Source organism: Petromyzon marinus, chromosome 79 (genome assembly GCF_048934315.1).
Source record: "Petromyzon marinus isolate PM22_M1 ecotype Great Lakes invasive population chromosome 79, UKy_Petmar_22M1.pri1.0, whole genome shotgun sequence".
Classification (NCBI taxonomy): Eukaryota; Metazoa; Chordata; class Hyperoartia; order Petromyzontiformes; family Petromyzontidae; genus Petromyzon; species Petromyzon marinus.
Window position 1 is genome coordinate 2,470,596 of NC_133745.1, and position 26,507 is coordinate 2,497,102.

The 26,507-nt window shown below is 46.7% G+C and overlaps 2 protein-coding genes across 2 annotated transcripts; one reads left to right on the forward strand and one right to left on the reverse strand.

Moving 5' to 3' along the window:
• Positions 1-6,388: 6,388 nt before the first annotated feature.
• Positions 6,389-12,884, reverse strand: LOC116958507 (zona pellucida sperm-binding protein 3-like). Its single transcript, XM_032981133.2, has 10 exons — positions 12,773-12,884; positions 12,076-12,287; positions 11,537-11,649; positions 10,844-10,947; positions 10,158-10,335; positions 9,628-9,763; positions 9,436-9,530; positions 8,695-8,789; positions 7,469-7,597; positions 6,389-6,562 (listed from the first exon to the last, which is right to left on the reverse strand). Exons 1-10 carry the CDS (start codon positions 12,825-12,827, stop codon positions 6,432-6,434), a joined length of 1,248 nt encoding a protein of 415 aa, XP_032837024.2. The 5' UTR covers positions 12,828-12,884; the 3' UTR covers positions 6,389-6,431.
• Positions 12,885-13,146: 262 nt separating this feature from the next.
• Positions 13,147-24,253, forward strand: LOC142907406 (zona pellucida sperm-binding protein 4-like). The gene is made up of 14 exons (XM_076056891.1): positions 13,147-13,223; positions 14,136-14,209; positions 14,338-14,411; positions 15,264-15,353; positions 16,174-16,295; positions 17,692-17,797; positions 18,386-18,520; positions 18,713-18,891; positions 20,959-21,056; positions 21,444-21,571; positions 22,582-22,771; positions 23,259-23,394; positions 23,536-23,629; positions 23,922-24,253. The coding sequence occupies exons 8-14, from the start codon at positions 18,865-18,867 to the stop codon at positions 24,179-24,181; spliced, it is 933 nt and encodes a 310-aa protein (XP_075913006.1). The 5' UTR covers positions 13,147-13,223; positions 14,136-14,209; positions 14,338-14,411; positions 15,264-15,353; positions 16,174-16,295; positions 17,692-17,797; positions 18,386-18,520; positions 18,713-18,864; the 3' UTR covers positions 24,182-24,253.
• Positions 24,254-26,507: the final 2,254 nt, after the last annotated feature.

Here is a 26,507-nt window from a genome sequence, read left to right on the forward strand (position 1 = left end):
CTCTACTAACGACGCTGCTTCTGTCTGGAGAGGGCTCAGGCAGATCACCAACTACAAACCCAGAGCCCCCCACACCACTAACGACTCCCACCTAGCCAATGACCTGAACGAGTTCTACTGTAGATTTGAAATACAATTGAACTGTCCTGAACCACCCCTTCCCACCCAAGAGGCCCCATCCCCCACCCATACTACAGAGACGACTCTCTCCTTTCAGGAGGGAGAAGTTAATAGACTTTTCAAGAGGCAGAATCCACGCAAAGCAGCCGGGCCGGACTCTGTCTCTCCAGCCACCCTCAGGCACTGTGCTGACCACCTGTCTCCGGTGTTCACCAACATCTATAACACCTCCCTGGAGACATGCCATGTACCAGCCTGTCTCAAGTCCTCCACCATCATCCCTGTGCCCAAAAAGCAAAGGCCAACAGGACTAAATTATTACAGACCGGTCGCCCTTACATCTGTGGTAATGAAGTATTTTGAGTGCCTGGTCCTGGCACACCTCAAAGCCATCACAGACCCTCTCCTGGACCCCCTTCAGTTTGCCTACAGAGCCAACAGGTCTGTGGACAATGCAGTTAACATGGCCCTCCACTTCACCCTACAGCATCTGGACGCCCCAGCATCCTATACCCCAGCATCCTATACCAACAGCTGCACCTCCAATCATCTGTCCGTCAAACTCTTGAAGTTTGCGGACGACACCACCCTCATTGGGCTGATCTCTGGTGGGGATGAGTCTGACTATAGGTGGGAAGCTGACAACCTGGTGGCCTGGTGTAGCCAGAACAACTTAGAGCTAAATGCTCTAAAGACAGTTGAGATGGTTGTGGACTTCAGGAAGAATACAGCCCCACTAACCCCCATCACGCTGTTAGACTCCCCAGTCAAAATTGTAGAGTCCTTCCGCTTCCTGGGCACTATTCTCTCCCGCGACCTCAAGTGGGAACTGAACATCAGCTCGCTCACCAAGAGAGCTCAACAGAGGATGTAATTTCTACGGCAGCTGAAGAAATTCAACCTGCCAAAGGCAATGATGGTGCAATTCTATACAGCGATCATTGAATCCATCCTCACCTCCTCCATAACCGTCTGATACGCTGCTGCCACTGCCAAGGACAAGAGCAGACTGCAGCGTATTATTCACACTGCTGAGAAGGTAATTGCCTGCAATCTACCAACCCTCGAGGACCTGCACACGACAAGGACCATGAGGCGAGCGAGGAAGATTATGGCCGATTCCTCCCACCCTGGACACTCTCTGTTTCAGCTACTCCCCTCCGGCAGAAGGCTTCGGTCCATCAGGACCAAAACCTCACGCCATAAAAACAGTTTCTTCCCATCTGCTGCTGGCCAGTTAAACAAGGCCAAGTGCTTACACTGATTTTAACATTTTATCTACATAATGACACCTTGCCGATATTAACTATGTTAACCTATTTGTATTTATTTTTATATTATATCTTAAAGCTATTTATATTCGATATTTATTCAATTTTATAAACTTCAGCCCCTTGGTGTTAGACTTTTAACCCTTATTATTACAGTAAGACTTGTTTAAAACGTATTTAAGATTTTAGATTCCTATATGTTGAATGTATGCACCATCCTGCCAAAGTAAATTCTGTGTCGGTGTGAACTTTCATGGCGAATAAAACCCTTTCTGATTCTGATGGTTCCAATCATTAACATTAAATGTGATTGTACGAGAATCTTGTCTAAACTGTCGAGTTCAAATCGGAGTAATCTTATTCTCTCTGAGATTAGTGAGAGGCTAGCTTTAAACAAAATCCGTTTAGAGTTCGGTGAAGATACAGCAGCAGATGTGAGTGTGAAAGCGATTGGTATTACCTTGTTATCGCGGCATCTCTTGAGTAAGGTAAGCGTCTCGATGAGCTGTGACTTCTTGTCTCGTCTGTTAAAAACTCTAACAGATAAGTGAAATTCCTCCCGGTAAAGGGCATGAAGGATGCTTGTGTTGCCTCCGAAACGTCGTGATATATTTTTTCTTTTCTTTTATTTACTTTTTACCTACGTGATTTTACCGAAAAAACCAAAGAGTATGAATCCTTGCAGTTACGAAAGCTTCAAATCTAGAATTTTGACCACCGCCAAAACTCATCAAAACTTTGGAAGACCGTCAAAGCCTTAGACGGACACTCCAAACCGCCACCAATTTCAACAACAAATTCGTCAAACAACAATAACATCTCCCATCACTTCAACAAAGTTTTTTCATCAGTCGTCCCACCCTCTTCCAATAAATCCACCCGTCAAAAAATCCGTCAAATCAAGGAAACCCCTCTAAACGACGCCCACCAATTTAGATTTGAAGAGGTGAAACTAGCTATCAAAAATGCCAATTATTATTCCGCAATTGGCCCCGATGGCATAGCTATGCCCCACCGCAAACACCTCGGGCTCCTTGGCATAAAATTTCTCGCCTCCACCATTAACACCTCACTCCAGTGCAACCTCATTCCGGCCATCTAGAAATAATAGACAATCATCCCACTTCCAAAACCCGGCAAAAGACCAAAATCAAGTAACATCCTACAGGCCGATTTCCCTACTTTGCCCATCAATCAAGATTTTAGAGGCCCTCATCCTCCCAATCATCACCACCACCAACTTGCCTCCTTCATCTCATCAACATGGCTTTCTCCCTGCACACTCAACAACAACAGCTCTTCTCAAACTAACCACTCAAATTGCACACGGCTTCAATAAGAAAAAGACACCATCCCGCACTATCGTCGCTTCCCTTGACCTCCCAAAGGTTTCGACACCGTTAACCACCTCACGCTCATCAACATCATCTAGGGTTCTACGCCACCATCAGGCCTTGCTTGCTGGCTTGCAAATTACCTAAGGGGCCACCAATCATGCACTCGATTGCGTGATATTTAATCCTCATCACGAAACATTCATGCAGGAGTACCACAAGGTTCCATAATATCCCAAGCGCTGTTCACCACCTACCTCCACGATTTACCAACTCCTCCAAAAGGAGTACAAGTAGTCATCTATGCTAGCGACATCACAGTTTACACTTCTAATCAAAATATACCCAAAACGGTAAATTCCATCAACTCCTATCTAAAACGGCTCGGCACTTTCCTAGCCAATAGGTCACTTCAACTCTCAACATCCAAATCAACAACCTTTTCACCCTTGATCCTCATCAAGCCAACTGACATCCCAACGTCATAATAAACCAACGTCTTCCACTATTAAAAACTCCCCAAATTCTAGGTGTAACCTTTGACACCATGTTCAGCTTCGCTCAACAAGGCAAAAACGTCCATGCAAAAGTTAACAAACGAAATATCATCTTACGAGCTATAGCCAGCACATCTTGGGGTCAACAAAAGGAAACTGTAATCCTAACCTACCATAAATTATGCCAGTCCCATTTGGTGCCCAAACCTTTCCTCTGCAGGTTACCAAAAGCTCCAAATCACCCCAAACCAAGCACTTTACCTAGCCAGAGGATGCCACTTCATGGCGCCCATTAATCATCTCCACCAAGAAATCAAAGTTCTTCCGATTAAAAAACACTGCAAGCTTCTCACCGATCAATATCTGACTTCATGCCACTCGACAACTCATCCTTGCACCTGCTAGGAAAACGAAATTCACCTTGCTTTCTTTCAGCACTACCAACGTGCAATCTACTTTAAACACTCTTCCAGCAAATAGCACCACAAAATAAATTTTTAACCACTTGCACACCGCTGCCACCATGCACTGCCTAAACGCCTTCAAGCCCCCAATTTTGTGCGAGGGGGTTGGCCCCCACCCATAGGAGACGACGAAAAATCCCTGACCCAGTCAAATCGCACAAAGCTGGCTCGACTATGTTCAGGTTACTGCTCCATGCGCTAGCCGATTACCAAATGGAATCGACCCAAACTGCTTCTCTTAGTGGCAAGCAACGCCAGAAAACGTCTTCAGTTTTCTCAGTTGCCAAAAACGCGGACCAAAAATGTAATCGATTGATCTCTGGCTAAACCCTTACAAAGTGGCGACACAACGCCACCTATAAATAGAAAGTGTGAGTTCTAAGCGTAAGGAAAAGGAGAGGTTCTAGTCCAGGTGGTCGAATGGTGGAAGGATAGTATAATACTGTATGCCCATCAGCCACATGTTTTGATTTTAGGGGCCTTTGTTGCCCACCCCCCTTCCACTCTTCCTTCTCCGCCCTCAGCCTCCCACATTCGGTTTGACTTATTTCCCCTCCCGCCGTCATCCCCTACATTTAAAATGTCCATCTCCCCCCCTGCCCCACCGACGTGGTATCCTCACGTGGTTCAGGCAGCAGCCCCCCTGTACATGGTCCAGTTGCGTTGGGACTGTTCTCTGGGACATGACACTCAGTTACGAGAGTGGAGCTATATCAGGCCCTCGTTTGGTTAAAAACTAAAGACCGACTTGATGCAAGATAAATATTTGGCCTCATTCAGCTACAATATACTCATTGGTAAATCTGCACATCACGAATAAAATCACCCCATCGTCATCAAGAAGCCTAATGACAGTCACCTAACCAGTTGGTTCGTATTCTTGGTTCTTTCGGTAAAGTCATGTAGAAGGGAAACAATACCATAATACAAATATTATTGTTTTATATTTTTATTATTTCCCTTCTACGTGACTTCAACGAAAGAACCAAGTATGAATCCTGCGGTCACGAAAGCTTTAAATCCAAATTTAACCAGTGGTTCTTAACCTTTACTGCAGCCTTGCACCCCTGTGGTTCTCACTCATTAAAACATGTATAATTTAATTAAACAAAGTAGTTGTACGCCTTGTGGGGTCACCTGGTCGAGCAACAATTGGGTCGAGGCTCAAAAGGAAACCGTCCCTTGGTGTGGACCAATCAGTTTCAAGGACAAGGCATATATTATCATAGTATGTTTTTTGTTTGCATTTTGACTGCAGGTATTGTGGTTAATGCAGTCATGAATCCTTGTAAATACGCTTCCGTTTTGTTGCCAAAAAAGGGGAAAACCCTATTTTTTAAGTAGTCGTACTTACGTGCCTGTGAATAATTCGTTTGGAAACTTAGGTCCTCAAAAAAAACTGGCATGTTTCACACCCAGAAAGGGGTATCTTGCAAACCCAGAGGGCGAATGCACCATGGTAACAATCACTGCATCTAACCATCCATAAAAAATTTAACAAAGACTTTGCAGCACCGTGTTGGAACCTGGACGTTGTAAATTAGACGTTAAAAACAGAACCTAAGTCAGTGCTAGATCCACTTGCAGCAATGGGATTTGTAACTTTTAATCTTACCCATGTAAGCAGTTACATTTTAGCAAGGGATTCGACCAACTTCCAAGCATGGGAATTGGTGTATTTATGCAATTTAAACATGCATACTTTGTATAGTGTAATTGTAGGTTGTTGAAACTTTGACATGCATCCAATGGACAGAGCTTCAGAGCTCAGATTTCTCTAGGATGAATACATATTTTGGTTTAAGGCTCTTGGCACGTACACCACCTCTTTTCTAAAATCGGCCAATCAAACGCTAATTTTTATGTTAATTTCTTCGTCAGAACACCTTGTTTGCTCACACAGTGTAAAGGTCCGCCTGTCCGAGCGTGGTTGTGTTTCGCTAATTTCTCCTGTTTGATTAGTACTAGGTGTCTCGGTGAATGTATATGTTCCGACTTTAACATACCTATTTCTGTGACCAGTTTTAAGCTCGGCTATTTCAATGCTAAATTCTATGCCAATTCCTTTGTCAAGGGGTACCTCTGCGGATGTGTATACTTTAACTTAGCTATTTCAATGAGCCATTTCAATGCCAAATGATATGCCAATTCCTTTGTCAAGGTGCTTTGTTTTCATCTCACACAGCTTAAAGGTCGTGATCTAAGCGTGGCTTCTCTCACTCCAGCGCTGTCCTCCAGACAGTCTCGTCCCTTCACCTGATGAAGGCCGCTTGTGTTGTGACTTTACCAATAGAACCAAAGAGTATGGATCCTAGCAGTCACGAAAGCTTTAAATCTAGAATTAAATACTACTATTTTTGCATCTTACACATTGCCCGTCTTTGTAATGAACTAACAATGCCCAATTACTGCCACGGTTGTGAACTTCTGGGGCCATTTTTATGGCAGATGAAGTGGCATGAGAATGCATTTACGTGAAATTGGTCAACTGCTCCATTGTACATGCAAAATAATTCCTGCCAGTGAGGACAATTGGGTAGGTCAAAAAATATTTGCCTATATTAGGTACATTCCACTAGTCCTGGCATGCATGAATTGGAGACCACCTAATCGTTTCCATACTCACCCTCATGAACTGGGGTATGATGTAGTTACACGAACTGCTCGCAACACCAAGCAAAGACCCCACAAGGCCAGAAAAGTAATGCACCAGAGTTTTATTATCATAGGTTAAGCAAAGGAAGATCAGAAGCTCGTTTCCAATTCCTTTGAAGGAGTCACGTGACGCCTCTTCGAAACAAACAAAGCCACCGTGGCACTTGCCGCGACAGCCATCACGAGCGCAGCCACTCCCAGACCAAGGACGGGAGCAGCACCTGTAAAACGTCAATTGAGAGAAAGGGCTGGTGGGTAACTGCGGAGCTGTTAAGCTAGGGTTTCCACATGCCAGAGGTTGTGGGGCATTTGACCCATCCAAGTATTTGGTCAAGGTGTAATGTTAAAAAAATGTCACGTCACTCACCAAGGTTTGCCATTTAACACTAGTGGATGGGCTTAGTTCAGCATGTCACACATCTTATGTTATTTAACAATCAAATATTATTAGGTCTGTTAAAACAGCTTGCCATCTTAAAACATATTTACATATGACGACCAAAGTACATTTAAGGAGGATCATGGCAATATCTGTTGGGCATAGCTTTAGGACACTGCTACAATATCCGTGTTTTGTACCTTTTCAACTAGTTTTTGGGGAAGGGGGTGGTAGTTGGATGTCAGCCTTTTCAAAAGGAGGAAGAAACCAGACCTTCCAAATTCCATAAAGTTCCGTATAGAGATCAATTATAACAAACTGCTAATCTAAGAGGTCAACCAGAGTCATTGCCTCATGGACGTCCTGGTTTAGCCTTAATTTAATCAGCTGGAACGAAAAGAGGTTCTCCTTTCTGGCAAAAAAACAGGTGTTGATATATTCCTTTCACAAGGAATCAAGTCTGTATTAACCACACGTACTTTTAGTGAACATGCGCCTTTTATATAGATATCGTCTATGAAACGGATTGGTCTACACCAGAGACAACCTTCTTTATGGCCTAGTCCGAGTAAAACCAGAAACCGTCAAACGGTGAACAGTACATAGATAATCCATTCATCGGAGCATTTTTATCCCTGGGTGAGCGGATACATCATGGGACTGTTTTGCCAGTATCAAAGTACGAAAAATAATAGCTTTTACCCCGAGACGGGACAAAATGCGCCAAGAAAGAATCTGGCAGCTTTACCGTGGGTTGCAGATGTAGAAGCCCGTGGCTGCTGCCGTTTTGCAGGGCTGCTTGGCTCAGCACCATTTGAGAAGGGCTTGGCAATCACGATGGGGCCCAGCATCACATCTTCCATCGCATACGACGGTCCTGAGTGAGAGGACCACATTTGGAATGTGGCGAATGCCTAGGTTTAAGAGCTTGATCTTTTGTAGCCCATATTACCAGGTATCATTAAATGCATTAGTGCATATACATTGTCCCAAAGAAGCGATTCTGCCTACATCATGATTTAATGGGGATGTAGCGCTGAGGCACAGAAATTGTGAGTCACCTCCCCCCCCCTGCCTCCCCCACAGACTAATTGCTGCTGAAATTTGTGAAACTAGAATTACTTTGGGGTAATTTAAAGCATATGTTTCCACAGATGGCTAGAGGAATGGGGGGGGGATGCCAGGCCTTTGTGATTTAGGAAATTACTAAAAATCGAAGACACACCGAACGGTCACAATGGCTGGCCGAAAATCTAAGGAATTCCAGTCTGTGAGAAGACGAGCCGAGGTGGGAGAATTTCGGATACAATTAAAAAGCGAAAATAGCAAATCAGTCTGGCAACGGTAAGATCCCGTGTATGGCCCGCAAAATCAACCAAGGATTTAGAGTCTTGCAGAAGACGGGCGAATGTGTTGCCAAGTGCCGAGTTCGGCTTTGAAAGTATCGCTGAAAGTTTAATTTTACATTCATCGTGATGTTTTGAGTTGCAGACTGCGATAAGTTGTATTGCACCAAGTTAGAGTTGCGAGGAAATAAGGTGGTGGTCAAATACATGTTAGAAGTTTGAGAATTGAGCGAGGAGCTGTGACGAGCAGCTGAACGCGGCAGGAACCCTCCTGAAGCCCAGGGGCCACCAAGGGTAGTTGTGCATGCCAGCTGCTACTCAGAGGACCAGCAGCGCAGCAGGTAATGATTCACCACGAGCGTGTGGACTCGGAAACCCGAGCAGACTACAAAGATCGCGTCTACAAGGATACAGTGGCTATTTAATTTACTTGCCATATGACAGTACTTATTTCAATCGTGATGCCTCCATTTTTGATTACCACATACCCAACACCATTATTTAGGTAAGGCTTACATGGTGAATGTCGCAGTTTGGATTTTCTGACAATTTCCTAGAACGTAACACCCTTGATTTTCAAGGGTCTTCTGTACATGACTAAATGGCCGATTACAACGGCTGTACTCACCAGTCACTGCTGCCACATCCCTGCGCCTTCTTCCACTGGGGCACGTGGATTCGCAGCAGCTGCACACCGAGTCCGAGCCATCAGCAGAGACCCACCTGCATTGCACACAAACGTCTGTAGTTGCACAGGCAATGCTCACGCGTACCCGTTCACATTTGAGGAAAGTGCCAATCGAGCACCCGTTTAGGGCAAGCAACGTGGTGGTGTACCATTTGGCCAGCACCACGCTCGACCAGACTGATGGCGACAATACCACACTCGATGGGAGCAGTGGCCAGGAATACAACTCTGGGCGTAGTTTTGTTTAACTGTATGACATCACCCGACCTGTATAGTCAGAGCCTTCAAAAGAAAAGTATTGCAAGTATTTGTAGCATCAAGGGGTAGCCTGTGGCCAGCCCTCGTGATCAGCTTGAGAAAAATCTACGAAGGCGAGGCTCAGTTGATGCTCCTGACATTAGCCACGAGTGAGATTTGAACTGTGGCTAACAGGCAGAGATTTTTCAAAATGAGCTCAAAGCAATTACAGACGTCGTATGCAGGCTTCGACCAATAACCACCTGACTACAGCTTAAGATCAGTCCCGTGGGACTGCACAATAATTGTAATACCAATTGCAGGTAAAAACCGAAGTTTGGTCTCAGGGATTTTAGTTAAGCACACATGCAAGGCATGGATTAAGCTATTGGATGGAAGACACTGAAAAACTAATTTCTGGGCAATGCAAGGAAGAAGACCAACCTGTATGCAGCCGAGGGGCTGTAGGTGCAAGCTTTATTGACAGTCGTTGGAGATGTTGCAACATCTGCAACCTTCAGCTGGCAGAAGACAAAAACCTGGACCGAGAAGAGGAAGATGGGTTCTCACTCAACCACACTGCCTACTACGTGGCTAAAGGTGGTGTCTGTAGAAGCATGCATGACAGTAGATCACCTGATCGCCATTGTTGGTCAACGTCGCAAGGAAGCGGAAGGAATCTATGAAGAAGCGAAGGACGTTGTCACTTTGCCGGAGCAGGAAGCCAGAAGTAAGATGAGCATCATACGAGACTTTGCCATCCACCAGACACCTGCACAGACACCGTAGACGTACGACACGTGGCTTTACATAGGGCAGGCTAGCAGAAAGCCAGCGCTAGGAGATGTCGTACGCCTCTGCTACTGTATAATGATGCACTGAGGGTGCGCCAAGCCCACTTCTTAAGGGGCAAGGGGCTCCTCCCACCCAAACAAACCAAAGCAGTCACCAATGGCATACATTGACCACATCTCTCATCAGTAGTGTGTTGACCGACACCACATGACAAAAAGCATTCACCATGCACCTGGGCATGTTTAACCATCAGAGCAAGATTCAGCGGCATTCCAAGGTCAGGCTCTGTTATATACTCAAGCAGTGGAATGCCACCTTTACGACAAGGAGCATAAACATTCAGACAGGATTAGGAGAGAGAGAAATCTCACCCAGAGTTAGAAATTATTTGGTAGCTGAGGGGAGAGTTCCTGTCTGGAACCGGGGTTGCAAAGCAGCTGACCACGAAGATCCTGAGTGGAACGTGGTTCACCGTCTGCACGCTCGCCTCGACATTCAGAGTCTGGCCCAGCTGGTATACGGTGGAAGGTCGCGCCACACTCCAGTCGTCTAAATAAAACAAACAATTAGACAACATCAAAAACACAATTACCAAGGCCGAGTGCAGACTCAAAGCGCAGCTCGGAAAGTGCTTGCTCACGCCACTGCTTGTGGAAGAATCCCAGAAAAATCATGGGACCTTTTGCCAGTACCAAAATATGAGAATAGGTTTCCTTTTTTTGGCAACAGGTGTTAAGATGTTGAAACACCAAACTGAAACCTTTTGCAAGGAATGATGTGTCTGCATTAACCACAAAATGTGTGGTCAGAAGGAATCATGCAGACATGATTGCTTGTAAAAGGCTTCAATTTGGCGTTTTAACATCTTTACACCTGTTTTGTTGTCAGAAACATGGGGAAAACCTATTCTTAAACATGAGATAAAGTTTAAGGACCTCGGTTATACATCTGGCCTATTCTTAAATACCAAGCAAACATCTTGAATGGTTTAGTCTAAACTGCCATCCTGGTAGCAGCCATGTGCATAATAGGCAATCAACGTCCTCACACCACTGACCAGTCATGAGCCTCAGCGTGAAGCTCAGCTGCTGCTGCATAACCTTGGCGCTGCTGAAGGGGATCCATGTGGGTTTGATAGCATTGCTGGACACGTTCCCCTTCCTGCAGCGAGGAGGAGATCAGGCACACATTCTCTACAACGAGCAGAGGCGGGCGATTCTCAACAGCACAAATTGTGACCAGATTATTATTGCAATGCCGTTAACATCTTGCAAATAATAGACAAGCAAATATATACAGAACCATATTTTCAGAGTATATTTAACATCGCAAAGTGCAAGACTTACAACCGACGAGGACCAAATAAGAGTAAGTAAGAGACTTGGTGCAATGAATGCTATCCAATGGAGTACAATTAAGAGGACCGTGGTTCACACAGTATGCAATGCATGCACCACTTCAGACGTGGACACTTGTAAGGCAGGATGTTTGAGGCAGGCCATAACACAGGCGCTTGATGTGAACCCATCAGTAAAGTTGGCACCAAAAACCTCCACGACAGACAGTACAGGGAAACTTTCCATGCGTGGATTAACTCACTGTCATTTTGGCCTTATTGCAATTCAGGCCTTGCAAAGCTAAACAATAAGAAAATACACGAAGTTTTTAAAGCCAGTGTTAGAATTGCAAGCAGTTTAGCGGGACTTCAAAATTGAAGCAAATATCAACAAGAGACTGCTGGTGAACTCGCCTGGGATAGCGGCAAACGACCGGCACGGCGACGTAGTTTGTGCGGATAATGCCCGTGTTGGACGTGGGGCGGTAGTAGAGGTAGTTCTCGTAAGACAGCAGCTCTGCACTCATCTAAGACGGGAGGAAGACGTGGGGTTTATTACCCAGTGCGATACTAATGGAATTGAAAAAAAAAGCTCAAACACCTTGGTGAAAGACCCAATGCAGCAGTTCCTTGGTTTAACTAATTTACCTGGCTCATGTCCACCATAAAAACCACATCCACACAAACCATGGCAGATGCAGAGTCCTGATGTATTATGGGAGAATAAAAACGCTCTGATGTACGACTGGTCATCCAGAACAGACCTTAACATAATAATGCAATGACCGATCTACAAATACCAAAGGGACTTCAAAGCAATACACCCCGCTGATATTGAAGAAGTCTGGCTCGACTCGAATGCGGAATTATAGTTCTTATGCATCTACACGCGGCCAAAAAAAAAGCAGTTGGATTGCGAAGATTATGTTACAGCAGCATTAGCAGCCAGTTACCTGGAGGCTGCTGCCACAGCTTTCCAGTGCGTAGAGGAACGTCACCGTCCCAGCAAGGGCGTCGCTCCCAGTGACGGGGCAGGCTGGCACTCCCAGGGACAGGTCACTCGCCTGGGCCAGGTGACCCGTGCCGAACAGGTCCCTGCTCACGGTCAGCGTGAGCGTCGCCTCGTCACACACCACACTCACCGTGGTGGAGGTGGCCACTGTAGCTGGCGGTGCCGCACGGGACGAGACGCGAGAGTTACCCAAACAGTGACACAGGTGGTCGGTGAAGCCGTAGAAAGTCTCAGAAACTCGCAGTCACAATCATCCACACAGAGCTGCGAATACTTGGGTTCGAATTCCCCAGTAGCACCTCAGTAACTTAATACACGCGTTAAGACAGGTTAAGAATACGTTTTGGCAATCCACTATTGGATCAAGTCTTGCACACTGCTATCGTCAGTTTGACCATACAGATCAGTACGGGCTGAATTAGGGCAAAGCCCAGGTCTAGACACTTGTCGCCGATGCTAACATTACCGGGACGCAAATTGGTGTTCAGGTATATAGAACAGTGAATCAACCACCACGCCACACTAGCAAACCCATCGTTAGTACGGGTATATTATGGTGTTCTTATCAGGCAACACGGTAGTTGCATAGCACGACAAAAAAAGATTGAAAATGCATCTTTCAACCAAACTCCACTTACCAGAGGCAAGACATAACAACCCCAAGACCGCGAACAAAGCCCTCGTGGTCTCCATCGCAAGGACAACAAAAACCGAGACTTAGCACGGCGCCAGCAGAGCCAACGCAGCTCCCGTCCTGACTCGTGGATTTTATCTGCGCGCGGGCTCATTTAGTTTCAGTAATGAGCCAATTAACTCCTCCTGCGTACGTGCTGCGTGATTGCGGTGCAGCTCCCACCCATGCACTTGTGCCGACATCGAGCAAACCTCTACCGATGAGACAATGAGTGAGTGGATCCGCTCTGATAAAATCTCGCTGATGAGACAATGCGTGGGTGGATCTGATCTAATCTGGATCGGGATCGCTGAGGGCTCTCCATATAAAAGGGGGTGCCGTGGGCGAAGGGAGGCGACGCAGCCGATTTGTTTAACGATGGCGAACCTGCGAGTTCTTCTACTGCTCCTGACCAGGTGAGGAGGCCGGAGGAGCGTGGCGGTGGGTTTTAGTGGCGGTGGGTTTTAGTGGCGATGGGTTTTAGTGGCGGTGGGTTTTAGTGGCGGTGGGTTTTAGTGGCGGTGGGTTTTAGTGGCGGTGGGTTTTAGTGGCGGTGGGTTTTAGTGGCGGTGGGTTTTAGTGGCGGTGGGTTTTAGTGGCGGTGGGTTTTAGTGGCGGTGGGTTTTAGTGGCGGTGGGTTTTAGTGGCGGTGGGTTTTAGTGGCGGTGGGTTTTAGTGGCGGTGGGTTTTAGTGGCGGTGGGTTTTAGTGGCGGTGGGTTTTAGTGGCGGTGGGTTTTAGTGGCGGTGGGTTTTAGTGGCGGTGGGTTTTAGTGGCGGTGGGTTTTAGTGGCGGTGGGTTTTAGTGGCGGTGGGTTTTAGTGGCGGTGGGTTTTAGTGGCGGTGGGTTTCAGTGGCGGTGGGTTTTAGTGGCGGTGGGTTTTAGTGGCGGTGGGTTTTAGTGGCGGTGGGTTTTAGTGGCGGTGGGTTTTAGTGGCGGTGGGTTTTAGTGGCGGTGGGTTTTAGTCTCAACAGCTCTGGTTAATCAAGGCTTGTGTACGTTTTTATAAGAGGGCCAAGGGCGTAGTTGTAATGTATATTGGGGGGGACATATCTCCCCCAATATTAAAATCTGCTGAAAATGTCCCGCCCCCCCCCCCTTCCAATATATTGCTGTAAAATATATTTCTGTTTATATGATTGTGGTTATGGTTGTACTTTATTAATCCCTAATCTCTGCTATTACATACACTGAAACAACAAATAGTAAAACAAAGCACAGAACAATACACTATTATACATTATTGTAAATAAATACAAAGTCCATCCAATGCATTGAGATAAAAATGCGGTCCTGAAATGTCTCGCGTGCACCATTTGTGTGTGGCAGGGGTTCCAAAGGTGGCTTTGCGTGGCGCTGTTCACGCCAACTCCATCGTGCACCGTGCTGGCCTTGAATAATAGGTGCTCCCTAAAATCGCCACTGGCCACTTTATTTTTGGGGAGGCGGGTGGTGTTTGCCTCCCTCCTTCCCATGCGTTCTCTCGTCTTGGCGGTCACGTTTCTCGTGCTCCCCCCCCCCCCCACCGCAGCTTCCTCTGCCTGGGCTCCGTCCTCGCGAGGCTTCGCCAGTCGCTGGGACCGCGGACGCTGGGGGAGCCGAGTGGTAAGGGGGCGCTGCTGCTGCTGCTGTAGCCACGTGACAACCACATCGCCCATTCTCTCAATACCACCTCGTGTGTACAGACACCGCCGTGTGCAAGACTAGAATGGCGGCGTCTCTCGGTGAACTGGAAGGTGCTACCGGCGACATGAGTTGCCCACGAGTGCGCTGCCTGGACGAGGTGGGGGGGGGGGGGTTACTTTGTTGTGCGCTGCAGCAGTCACGTGACCCGACGTCACTGCTGCTGGGCACGAGGCCGCCATGGGGATGATTAATAGTCCCCCAGTGCATTGGAAAGGGGTTGTTCGGGGACATTAACGCTCCCATGCACGTTCCTTTTAACGATAATAACGCTTTCGAAAAATGTGGCTTGTGACTGATTGGCACGGCTCTTCCAACTTTACTTAAAATAGTCAATTGTACGCCATTTGACCGCACACGACCTACACGTAACACTCGCGTGGCAAAATCGTCATGGCATAGTTCCTTTCCATTGTAGTAACGGTGAATTGTGCACTCGCGTTGATAATTTGCATATATCAGGATCTACCGTGGCAACTTTCCACTCTTTCAAGAGTCTAATGCGGGGGGGTCTATGAACAAAACATCAAGATCCATGTTTCAACCTGTGGCTTCGAAGCTGCAGGTTGACTATCTCTGGTGTGAGATTTATACTGTCGAGTCGTGCAAGTGACCTTTTGGAATTTGCGCCAAATTAGAACGCAGCACCTTACAGACTTGTGTGCACAGACAAGCGAAGGGACTGATGTGCGCCCACCCAGCAACCGGCACGGGCTGTTTTATTTTTTCATAAGGTGTAGTTGACCTGTCCAACTTCTGAACTGCCTCCCCCAGGTCTGCTGAAGCAATGCCTCTCCTCCACTCTGGGTTTCTCTGTGGGATGGAGCAGCTCCTCTGACAACGATTACCGTGTCTTTGTACGGGGTGAGTCCACGAGCGTTCACTTCAATCGTGATGAAATAATTAACCATCTTGATCCATTGTATGATGACTTTACATGGAGCTTCTCAAGGAAACGATCAAATTGCTTCTGGACAGATTCTCTGGCAACTTGTTTGGTCCAACTACTTTGTTTTCGATGTACTCTTACCTCTACAGTTTCTCTTCTATGGTGTCGCTGTTTAGGTTTCTTGGTTGACTCTGCGTTGTATAATGTAATTCACATGAACAATGGGACATTTAAGAATCTGGGATTCGAAGCATGGTAATGATTTGGCTTCGGGGTTCATTTCAACTAGTCTAATGCAGCAGATGACGAGAATCAAATCTTCTTCCATAGGATAATTGCGTGTTTTTACTAGATGGGTGATTCCCTTATTCATCAATGCCACATTGTGTGTGTCTGTGCAATGGGCTCTTCCTTTCATTGGGACATTTTTATGCAAGGTGACGACTCGTTGTAAACTGAACCTGGTGACTCCTGTCAGATTGTGGTTCTCTACTCGCATCGTCTGCATTTCCCTCCGTGGACGACTTGGGAGATCTTGTCGCGAAATCTGACACGCAGCCTTATTTGCTAGCAACTATTAGACGAGGTCGTTGTGCAGGTTTTGGGAGTACCGTGATTCCAGCAGCGTCTTGAGGATCCTGTGTCCTAAAGACGTTCCTGGTACTGTGGAGACTTCCTATTCGAGCTGACACTGACAATGCTTTGTTCTCCTTGCAGTCACACTGCCTACATTAACTTGTGGTGTACACGCCATCCAAACGCAGGTTTTTCTAACTTTGTTCTTGGTGTGTCCAGCGGTGCGGAATGAGGCCGTGGATGTGGAGTCTTTGCAGGGGGCGTGCGGCTTCTCCATCGCGAGGGACGATGCTGGGCTCCACTTCACCGCTGCTGGTGATGCCTGCCACGTGCGCGTGGAGGTGAACACGAGGAGACCGTTGTGACTTGCATCGATACTAGTACCCGCTGGGGCTGGTGTGATAGTAGCGAATTTGATGTTTTGCAATCCATAACCGTTAAGCTATCACGCGCCAACGATGTTGTCTGGCCTTAATCAAATTGGATTTTGTCTACTGTGTTATTTTCCCCTCATTTGTTTGGCTCGTGCTAAGTTTCCAATATTAAATTCTTTTTAGCTCGTACGGTCCACTCTGGAATTTGTTTTCAGATGTATTTTATTGCCTTTTCTATTTTCCTAAAAGATGTTATGAATTCGATCATTCCTCGGTGGTAGCTCGTTTGTTTTTAGTTTATACAGCAGCTCTCTTGACCGGTATCCCTGTAAAATCGATGCATTACTCATTCCATCTGTTTTTGATATCAAGATCTTGCCATCTTTGTCTTTATACCAGTTTACCTTAGTTTGTGTTTTGCTCACTATTATGCCATGTCGTTACATTTCTCCAACCATTCCTAAGTATATTTTCTTGCTCATGTCCTTGCCTCATTGCATTGCTTTTTTGTCTTTAGTCTCCGTCTCATCAGTCTTATCTCTAGCATAATTGTTCTCCTCCTGTGCATAACGGTAAAGGATTTGCCATCTAAACGTCCATGTCACCAAGTGGCCACCTTTTAATAGAGGCAATGTGTGAACGGTTAACTGTTTACATCACAAGACACGGCAAAACGAGCTTTCAGTTTGTTTCACGCCTGCTAATGGATGCAGCTTTCAGTACTAATCAATTCAAAAATGGGATTCGGAGCAGTTTGATGCTACGTATAGTATAAACTGCACTATGTATTACTACAGAAGGTCGCTATCCAAGCTGGCCTCTAAGAGACCAACGTCCATGTAAGAAAAATATTGCACACAGGGGGAACTTGGACATGTATGGTGTATAACAGCTAAATGTATGTGGAAGATGTGCACTAATTGAGGTTACTTGCACAAGACATGAAAGTTAAAAGAAATAATAAATGTGTAGTTGATGCCTAATGAGATCTGCCCAGGATATCGTGATGCCTGTGTGAACGGTGCTAATTTGTAAGTGCTGTGGTTTGTGGGAAGAGCAATGGAGGTTTTGTGGCAAGGTGAATATGGAAAATGTATTGCACGCGTAGAGCAGGACAGCGTCCGTTTATACAATAACAACGGTTAACTTGGGAAAGTGATTTCGGACCCAGGAATGCAACCCCCGTGTGGTCTGCCTATCTTAGTTTGGCTGGCAGGTGGCGATGGGTTTCCTATTGAGTCTTACTTGTCATTAACCTGGCCTGGCCCAAACATTTAGAATGCACTAACAAATCTACTGATTTGTTTGAGCCTTCCTGGAGCGCTGGCCCCGAGTCCGATTTGAGGGCTGCTGATTTCACCAGGACGGCAGGAGGAAGGTCCAGGTGGAGTTGCGGCAGGGACTAAATGGACGCGTCTGGGCTTTCACCATTGACTGCCCTGAGAACCTCAGATCGGCGAGGGCTGGAGGCGAGTATCATTGACTCTGCTAATCGGACGTACAGACTTCACTACCTATGACTTGGTGCTATAGAATGGGTCTGCTGGGTCAACAGCTGCCTTTTTGTATCGACCTAGATCCTCTCTCCTGGTGCTTTTGCATTTCATGCCACTGCGTTTCATGCCCTTGGCTTTTACTAGACAAATTGCTGTTTGAATCCTTTTCCGATGCAATTTCCTCCAAATGGGTAATTGCAATGGTTACACCATAGGAACGCGTTTACCTAATGCACTGCTGGTTGGTACTGCCCCTGGGTCTTGAGGGTTAATTTGACCATGCTTCACGACGCTGCTCCTCGTTGGCAAAGGTTGAGTGGCACTGACCTGCAATGCAAACTGTGCTGCACTGCTATAGCCTTTACAGCCAGTGAGCACGGTCTTTGCCTATCTTTGCTGTACACTCAACCCTGCTCTGCTTCCGAGATTGGGTGCATTGCCCGAGTGATTTGGTCATGTACCAAGTAACACTCATTCACATACTTGACACGTGGCTCAAACGATGACTTATTTAAGTACGTGGGTTTTTTGTACGATCACCTGTTGTGCTCCTGCTGTTAGAGATCGCCACGTGCTCTGGTCAGAGCAGGAACTTCCCATGCAACGCTGTGCAGAGTGTCCCGAGCGCGGATGTCTGTGCACAGAGTGGCTGCTGCTACGACACCACTCTACGCCGCTGCTTCTACAGTGAAGCTGGTACGTAGCCGACTCGACGGAGGTTCCAGAATTCACTACCTGAATTAGGCTCTTGCTGTGAGGTTCTATGTTGGTGCACAGTAGCATCCTGCTGTGCTGGTTCCCTGAACTTGTTGCATTACCACGGGCTACATGGGGCATCTTTCGTGATTCACCGAACTCTCACATACCCTCCCACTATGCACCACCCAGTGTGCACCACAGATGGGCGCTTTGTGGTGCCTGTGTCTCGGAACCTAACGTCTCCACCGCTGGACTTGAGCACCGTGCACCTGACTGGCGGGAGCGGTGCGCAGTGCAGCCCTGTGCTGGTGTCTGCAGACCTTGCAGTCTTTGACGTGCCCATGGCAGCGTGTGGTGCCACTGTGCAGGTACTGCGCTCCTGTACTCTGCTTTGCCCTGCCCCCATCTTGATGTAGTTAAATGGGTAACTTGTGGTGCAGTGACCATGATGAAACCCAGCGACTGGTTCAGCACACTCCTAAATCTTTAAAGCAATTGACGTACCTTCATGCCAATTGGAAAATGGGATTAAATGCACCACAGGGGAACGTGTGCAGTATCACTGGCGTGTGCCAATTTTGTGCAGTCATTAAGGTTGCTCTTTAACGCAATTTATTTCATGACTATGGGATCCGGAAATCGATTCGGACACTTGCGGTTGACAATCCCAACGCCTTCACTCGTAGTCGAGTGGACTTGGGCCTGGTGCAGTAGTGTTCTCGCTGCCATATTTCCTTCGTCGTGGCTTGCACATTTTGCTAATTGCATAGGATTTGACTTGCGTAAATGAGGTAACAATCAATTCTTGCACAGACATTATTATTTGTTCTGGTTGATGGTCGTGCTTATGGTAGCCACGGGAGAACATCGCAAAAGACCATAAATTAATCGAATATAACTTCACCTATTAACCGATAGGCACTACACCACGACAAGCACTGTACGGATTTGGTTGGATTTTACAGTACCATAACGACACGTACCAAAGCGCTTTGTACATTTTGCAGCGTGTTACTGTTTCTACCAGATGACCTGTAAGATGGATAATTGCAATAGTCATGCCTTGTCGATACGATGCTATATGCCACTTGGCTGTGACGACTCAATGATGGTCTAGTATGTTGTAGAGCCTGATATGAAAAATGTCAGGACCTGACTATATTTTGCATAAGGTGGTCGATTGAACTATTCGGGTTGTGTGGTGCCCGAGCCTCTAAAAGAGTAGCAAACAATCTTGGAGTTGGCGAGTGCCACGCCTGATCATACCACAAATGGATTTCCTATGCCAACCAGCAGAACCCCCGATAGTTCTCGATTCATCTGTTTCGTGCACTGCTAGTGTGTACGACATTCCTGAGGCTCCATATCAAAAATATTGACTTCACTGCAATGTATCGTCGGCATATTGACACGTTGTCATGCGATAATATGATATTGGAACACAAATCTATGCTTTAAAATGGGAAGGGCCTGAGGATGGATTTTTGTAGTATGCCAACTAGGTGATGGCCGTCATCCAGCTTGATTAATTGATCGACCATAGAGGTATGAGACGATCCACCCCAGTGCCGTACTGGATAAACCGAACCTTGGCTACCCGATTTTGGTAGTTCTCGTTCGATGGTGTCAAAATATCGTGTGTGATCCAGTCGTATAAGCTCTTGGAGAGCTAACTGGCGATCTTTTTATTTAAGCTACCTCCGTTCTATAGAACTTCGGGAAGATCAAAACTGCAATGGGTTGAATCTGCCTGTTGCAGCAACATTGCCAAGTAACTAATTCACATGCACTCTGACCCTCGACTCTATTCACCTGTGGGATGGGGCAATAGTTGACGGGATCACTATGGCTCAAGCCAACATTTTTAAAGGGGTGTTGCATTCATTATTTTACACTGGTCTGGGAAACAGCCCTCGCCGAACGCAATATTTTCCAGGTGGACAATCCGTTGCACCAATGCGTCCACTTTCGATTTGGGAATGGACATGTCGAGATCGTTTTGGGCAAATTTACAAGCAATATCGAAACCTCTACCACCATAACGGTGGTCTGGTTTTGCGTTGTCCAGGTTCCTCAAACTCGGATGTCGGACCAGGAAAATGTGGTCACTTCAAGTTAAATGTGGCCATCAATCATATCTATTTTATTGTTAAACTCTCGCAAGTACTTTGCATAGGTCTTGGTAAAGTGCAGCATCAGACCCTTCGCGATGATCAACTCCTTGATGTGCAGAGCACAATCATGCACGAGTTTATAAAGAACAGCAGGGTCACTTTATTATTGAGTGTCAAATGAATCGAGCGCCAAAGCAGAATTTAGGGGGATCATAATATCTAATATTGAGCCATCTCGACTCTTGGCTAGCACCAGGTATTCTTCTGCTTGATCACTCGATGGCATTATCGTGTGTGTGACCTACTTGTTGGTGTGTCCAGTGGAGTGGGCAAGAGCTCGTGTACGAGTTACTGTTGGCCTCTGAGCGGGAGCTCTGCGTCGATGGAAACGTCGCAATCACCAAGTCGTCCACATACAAGTAAGCACTGCCACCACCCCTCAGCAAGTGCTCTGCTCATGAGGGTCAAGCAAGAGTCTTGCAGAGGAGACCCACCCCAATCAATGGCCACTGTCCCTGCGACATTAAATATTTGCAGCATTCGCCTGCAGAACCATGACCAATCGGCTTCCGTAATCAACGATTTAATTTTCAAATTGGGACATTCAACGCACAAGGGAGACTTATCTTCGTCTCACATGATTTTTAACATCTCCTGAAGTAGTAAGAATATGATTTATAGCTAATGTAAACATGGTGTTAACCAAGGTGGTCCCTTGACTGGTACGTCTGCAAAACACCCTGCAATCTCTTTCTGCCGTGAGGGCATGGTGCATACCTTTATGGCGGATGTTGTCTGTTTACCAGGATGGTTCTTCAATGCCACTTCCTTGGAAGTGGAGACCTGCAGCTTGGAGTGCAGGTGAGCACTCTGCCACCGCCACCTCCAGCCACGGCCACTGGACCCCTCTCCCTGCTGCTCCAGGTCTTCACTGGTGAGTGCTGCCCTCTCCCACAACGTGCACATCTGAGTGGCCAAATGCCACCTTAGGGGAACACAGGTTGTGGTGTCGCTCTACCCAGGGAAGACTTGGGTCTGTATTCTCCGTATTACCTCTGGCTGGATGCCAGCTGTAAGTCGTGCTTATTTTATTCAGTGCTGAGATGGAGCTCAACCCTGCTTTAATTGCTACTTATTCAGGCTGCATGAGATTTTGATGCATCTGCAGCATTAATCGGCATGGCTGCTGGACTTGAACTGCAAACCACTGCAACAAACGGACAACGTGCTAGGCTGTGCTGCCAGAGTATTGTGAACCTGCAAACATAGTTCTTAGTTAGCCATAAGTTAACTAGAACGACTTGCACATTCTCCATGGTACGACGTGTAACTTCAAATGCTAATTTCTGCTAATGTTTTGAATCTATCAGCTACCAGCTGAAACCATGTTAGTGTGGGGTCAACATTGAAAGGGATGACAAGACCCTTAATTCCCATGGCTCTACCAAATGCGTCTTTTTGCACAAACTATCAACCATAACGGTCTCCTTGAGGGCATTGTTTAAAGCAAAATTGGACTGCTTTCTTGGCCTCATTTGTCCAGGTCACATTTGCATGAACGAATGGTTGCCAATAGCTTCATTGGTTACTAATTGCCTAAATGGGACTAGAACTTGACCAACTTTTAGCACCTGATTCCCACCCCTCCATGTGAAACCGTGCCCCTTACAACATCTACAGTCATTTAGAGATGCCATTGTATACACCGTATTTTGCCAACCATGCTAATCGGAGGTGAGGGTGACAATTTATTTTGAAAATACAAATGAAATATCAACCATGGTTTCTATGCCAGGAAAATGTTGATCTTGTGCCCTGGTTCAATTCAAAAGTAATGCACACGTTTTGGAGGATTTGTGCTTTGCCTTATCTAATGTGCTCTCTAAACAGGACTTTCACGCCTCTGATCCAAATTCCTTGTGAACCATGTCCGCACTCTGCCAGACAACTCCTACACCACGCCGTACCAGCCCTGGCAGTACCCGCTGGTAACGCTTCTGGGAACGCCGCTCTACGTGCAGGCATCACTGCTGCACCGCTCTGACCCGACACTGGTGCTCTTCCTGAAGGACTGCTGGGCCACGCCCACGGCAGTTGCCACCGACCCCACGCAGTGGAAGCTTGTGACGGATGGGTGAGGCTGGGTGGGGTAGTTCGCGCTAAACCCTCTCACTGCCACAGCAGGGCCTGCAGAGGTAACCTGGTTCGATGCATTGGTTGTCTTTTTTTTAATCCCCCACGTAAGCAGAGTTGTGCTAATTACGTCCTTTTTTTAAATGACAACGGCTTGTGTACTGGCGTCGTTTAAACAAGATTGCAGTGCCATCCAAAATGTCGATGGCCACAATGCTCCTTGGGTTGATGTTCTGAATGTTAACACAGCCACCCTCTGCCTCCCAGAGCTGGTGGTTTGTACAAGGCCGGCTACATGCAGTGATGGTTGCATCGCACAGATGCACTGCAAATTGGCATTTGGGCTGCCTGGCTCATCGTGAACATGTCTTGACTGTAAAGCTGACCTTAATCCTCGCGTGCAGATTTCAATAGAGATGCGTGCATTCAATCCAATGCATGACACTTGCGTTGGCTTAAGGGTAAACGGCACTTTTTTGCATGTGCAGCTGCCCCGTGCAGTCTCCTTGTTGCAGTGTGTTCTTCCCTGGTGTCGCTGACCTGCCACTGCCTTCTCACTACAAGCGTCTGGCACTCCAGGCCTTCGCCTTCATGAACTCTGACCGCAGCACCACCCGTGACCTCGTGAGTGCCTGATTATTTCCACTTTAAAACCAGGTTCTCATGGAGGGATGACATGTGCTTTGTACAACTGAAGAGGGCAGAAGGACTACCTAATACATGTGAAACTTTACTTACTGGCGCGATGCATTCTGTCTGCCACAGGTGTACCTACACTGCTCTATCCTGGTGTGCGACAGCTCCAGCCCCAACTTCGTCACCGAGTGCAATCGGCAGTGTGGACAGACCAGGCGCTACAGTGAGCACCACCACAACCTCTATTTAATATCTTGCGCTTGTTTTCCTAGAAAAGACTCGCAGAGTAACCCTTTTCCAAGATGACAAAGGGGTTTTCATTGTTGGTCGTAATGTTGCTATGTTTTCCTTCTTATTTAGATCACGTTCACTGACTTTGCAGACTGGTTTTTGACAAGCTGTGGCATGCCATTAATAACCTACTCGTTTGATTTTTCTGAGGAACTTGACCTGAAGCAAATGGTGTCCTTTTGTATGTGCCAGTGGTCATCAACCGATTGTTCTTGTTTCTCCAGAGCGCAACGCTGTCTCTGAGGCTTCCAGCGTGGTAGGAAAGCACGTGGTGTCGCTGCAGGGCCCCGTGCTCTTTGAAGAAGCTCCTGTTAACGACGCTGCTCTGCTTTTGCTGGAGACTCCCTCCTCATCGTGGGCCAAGGCTGGGACTCTGTCCCTTCTCCTCGTCATTGGCACGGCAGTCGTTGCGCTCCTGTCTGCTGCCATTGCCGTCAGGAGGCGCAGGAGCCGGGCTGTGGTGCTCGACGGGAGTGGCTATTGATGACGGCTTGTGATTGCTGGAACTTGCATAGCTTGCTGACCATTGTCAAAAATAAAATTCTGACATACGCTACTGCTGTTCTGACCATTTACTAGGATTGAATGCATGCAGGAAGTATTAGTGCTGCATTTGGCCACATTTCTTCCCAAAGGAAAGTCCCTCAATGGCAGCAACTTGTACTAACGTTTCGGCCATTGGCTTCTTTAAACAAGAGCACCTTGTGATGCATAAATAATCTGAATCTAGATTTATTTTATTTAATATGTAATAAAAAAATTCCCTTAACATACAAATGTGGAAATAATGTTCCAGGGACCTTTCCCATCACACTAACAAACTATATCAAAGGTCAATCAAAAATGTGGGGCAAGGGGGGAGAAACGAAATCTTAACTTTAACTAGCATCAAGGTAAGGTTAGGTTGTGACATTACAAAGCATGTCCACATTGTCAAAAGTGCTCGCCTCCTGGAAAAGACGACCACCCCACCACGCTAAGGAGGCTTGACTCGATATTCTTTGTGGCCTTGAGCAAGCGTGCCTTGGTGCTTCAGACCCCTGGGTGCTGATGCAATGGCGACACGTCCGTCTGTAGCTGCATTCGGGTTATTGCTGGAGAAACTCTGCCTCAACGCGGTTCCTCATGGTTAATTCCTTGGGCATGGCCACCACAAATGCTAATAGCCAGGAGTCTCCCGTCTACACCTGCCTGAACTCTGGGACCTGTGTTAGACCATCTGCCTGTAAAACTCGGCTGTTAGGAAGACCGTTTGCATCCAAACAGCCTAGAAATCGGACCCCCTCACAGAACATGGCCTCCCTTCCTGAAAAGTAAACCTAAATAGCGTTTCTCAAACTCCTTCGCACTGTATGAAGAACGGACAACCTGTGAAAACCATTTCTCACGGACTCAATCCTGCATAATAACAGACGTATGATGACGCATGAACCAGTACTCTATTTTGTCGAAGATTTGAATGTTCCTTCTCGGTCATACCTGTTACTATAAAAAAATGCACTAACTACTTGACCTATTCTTGGTTCTTTCGGTAAAGTCACGTTGAAGGGAACTAATAAATGTATATATAAAATTCTCACGACGTTTCGACTAACACAGTTTGCTACAGTCGAAACGTCGTGAAAATTTTATTGTTTTGTATATTTTATTTCCCTTCAACGTGACTTTACCGAAAGAACCAAGAATATGAGTTGCTGCAGTCACGAAAGCTTTATATCAAAATACTTGACCTATAGCTTGAAATATCATAGTATAAAATTACTTTATCCTGAACTGATAACATTTGTAATATTAATGCCTGGCACACATATACGCACTCCTCTGCCTATGAACGTAATTCTGTCTGCCTTGTAACGCTTTAAAATGAAACTGGGTTTACATTGCAATAAGGTACACTAAGCCAACAAATTAAGCCCCCGAATGAACACTCGCTGTTAGTTTGTATTGGACCAAGGATATACACAAACTTAATTCAAAATACAATGTACGCTGATCTTGATAACTGAGCCACGACGCATCAGCACATGCGTGATTTCCTCGAGCAATGCAAACGGTTGTTTAGTGTTGACGGGAGGTTCTGGCGCTAAAGACTCGGTGGTCATTTTGTTGCCAATAAAAAATGCCAAGAAAAAAAACTCGACAAACGAGTGGAAGCATTGTGACGTGCAAAACAAAAGGAGTTGCCGCGCTCAACAGCAACCAAACAATGAAGGCATTTCGGCGGCACGCGCTTTGTAAACAGCAGAGCAGCCTGCATCAAGACAAGCCAGAGACTGCACCATTAATGTTGCAAGAGCACGCGCTGAGGATAATCCTGGACAGCGTGCATGGAGACAAGCCAGACTGCACAAAATCTTCTGCAGCACAGGCTAAGAAAACACTTTAGCTCGTTGGAAGGCTTTTTGGTGCTGTGTGCCTCGCCTGTCGTGCCCACTGATGTCCTCTTCCCACCCCCACTCCCCCCGTTGAAATGTGTAGTTACTGCTATCGTCGGTAGAAACTACTATAGTTACTAGACCTCTCTCTTGGCTGTCCATCGAAAAAGACGACGATTGCTCCTCTTGTGGGTGGGTTAGCACTTTCGGCGTTTGTGCCACGTCATGTGGCTGTGGATGCCGATGCGACAACCGCACATTCTGCTGCAGATCGGACACGTGTGTTGGATCTCGGATGGCCTTGTCCCAGTTTTGCGTTGGTGTCTGGGGGTGTCTCTGGGTGCATCTCTCGCATCTCCACAGTGAGATGGCATCTTCCATGTGCTGAACCCCTTTGGCACAGGTGGACCACCAAGTGAACCTGTCCAGCGCCAG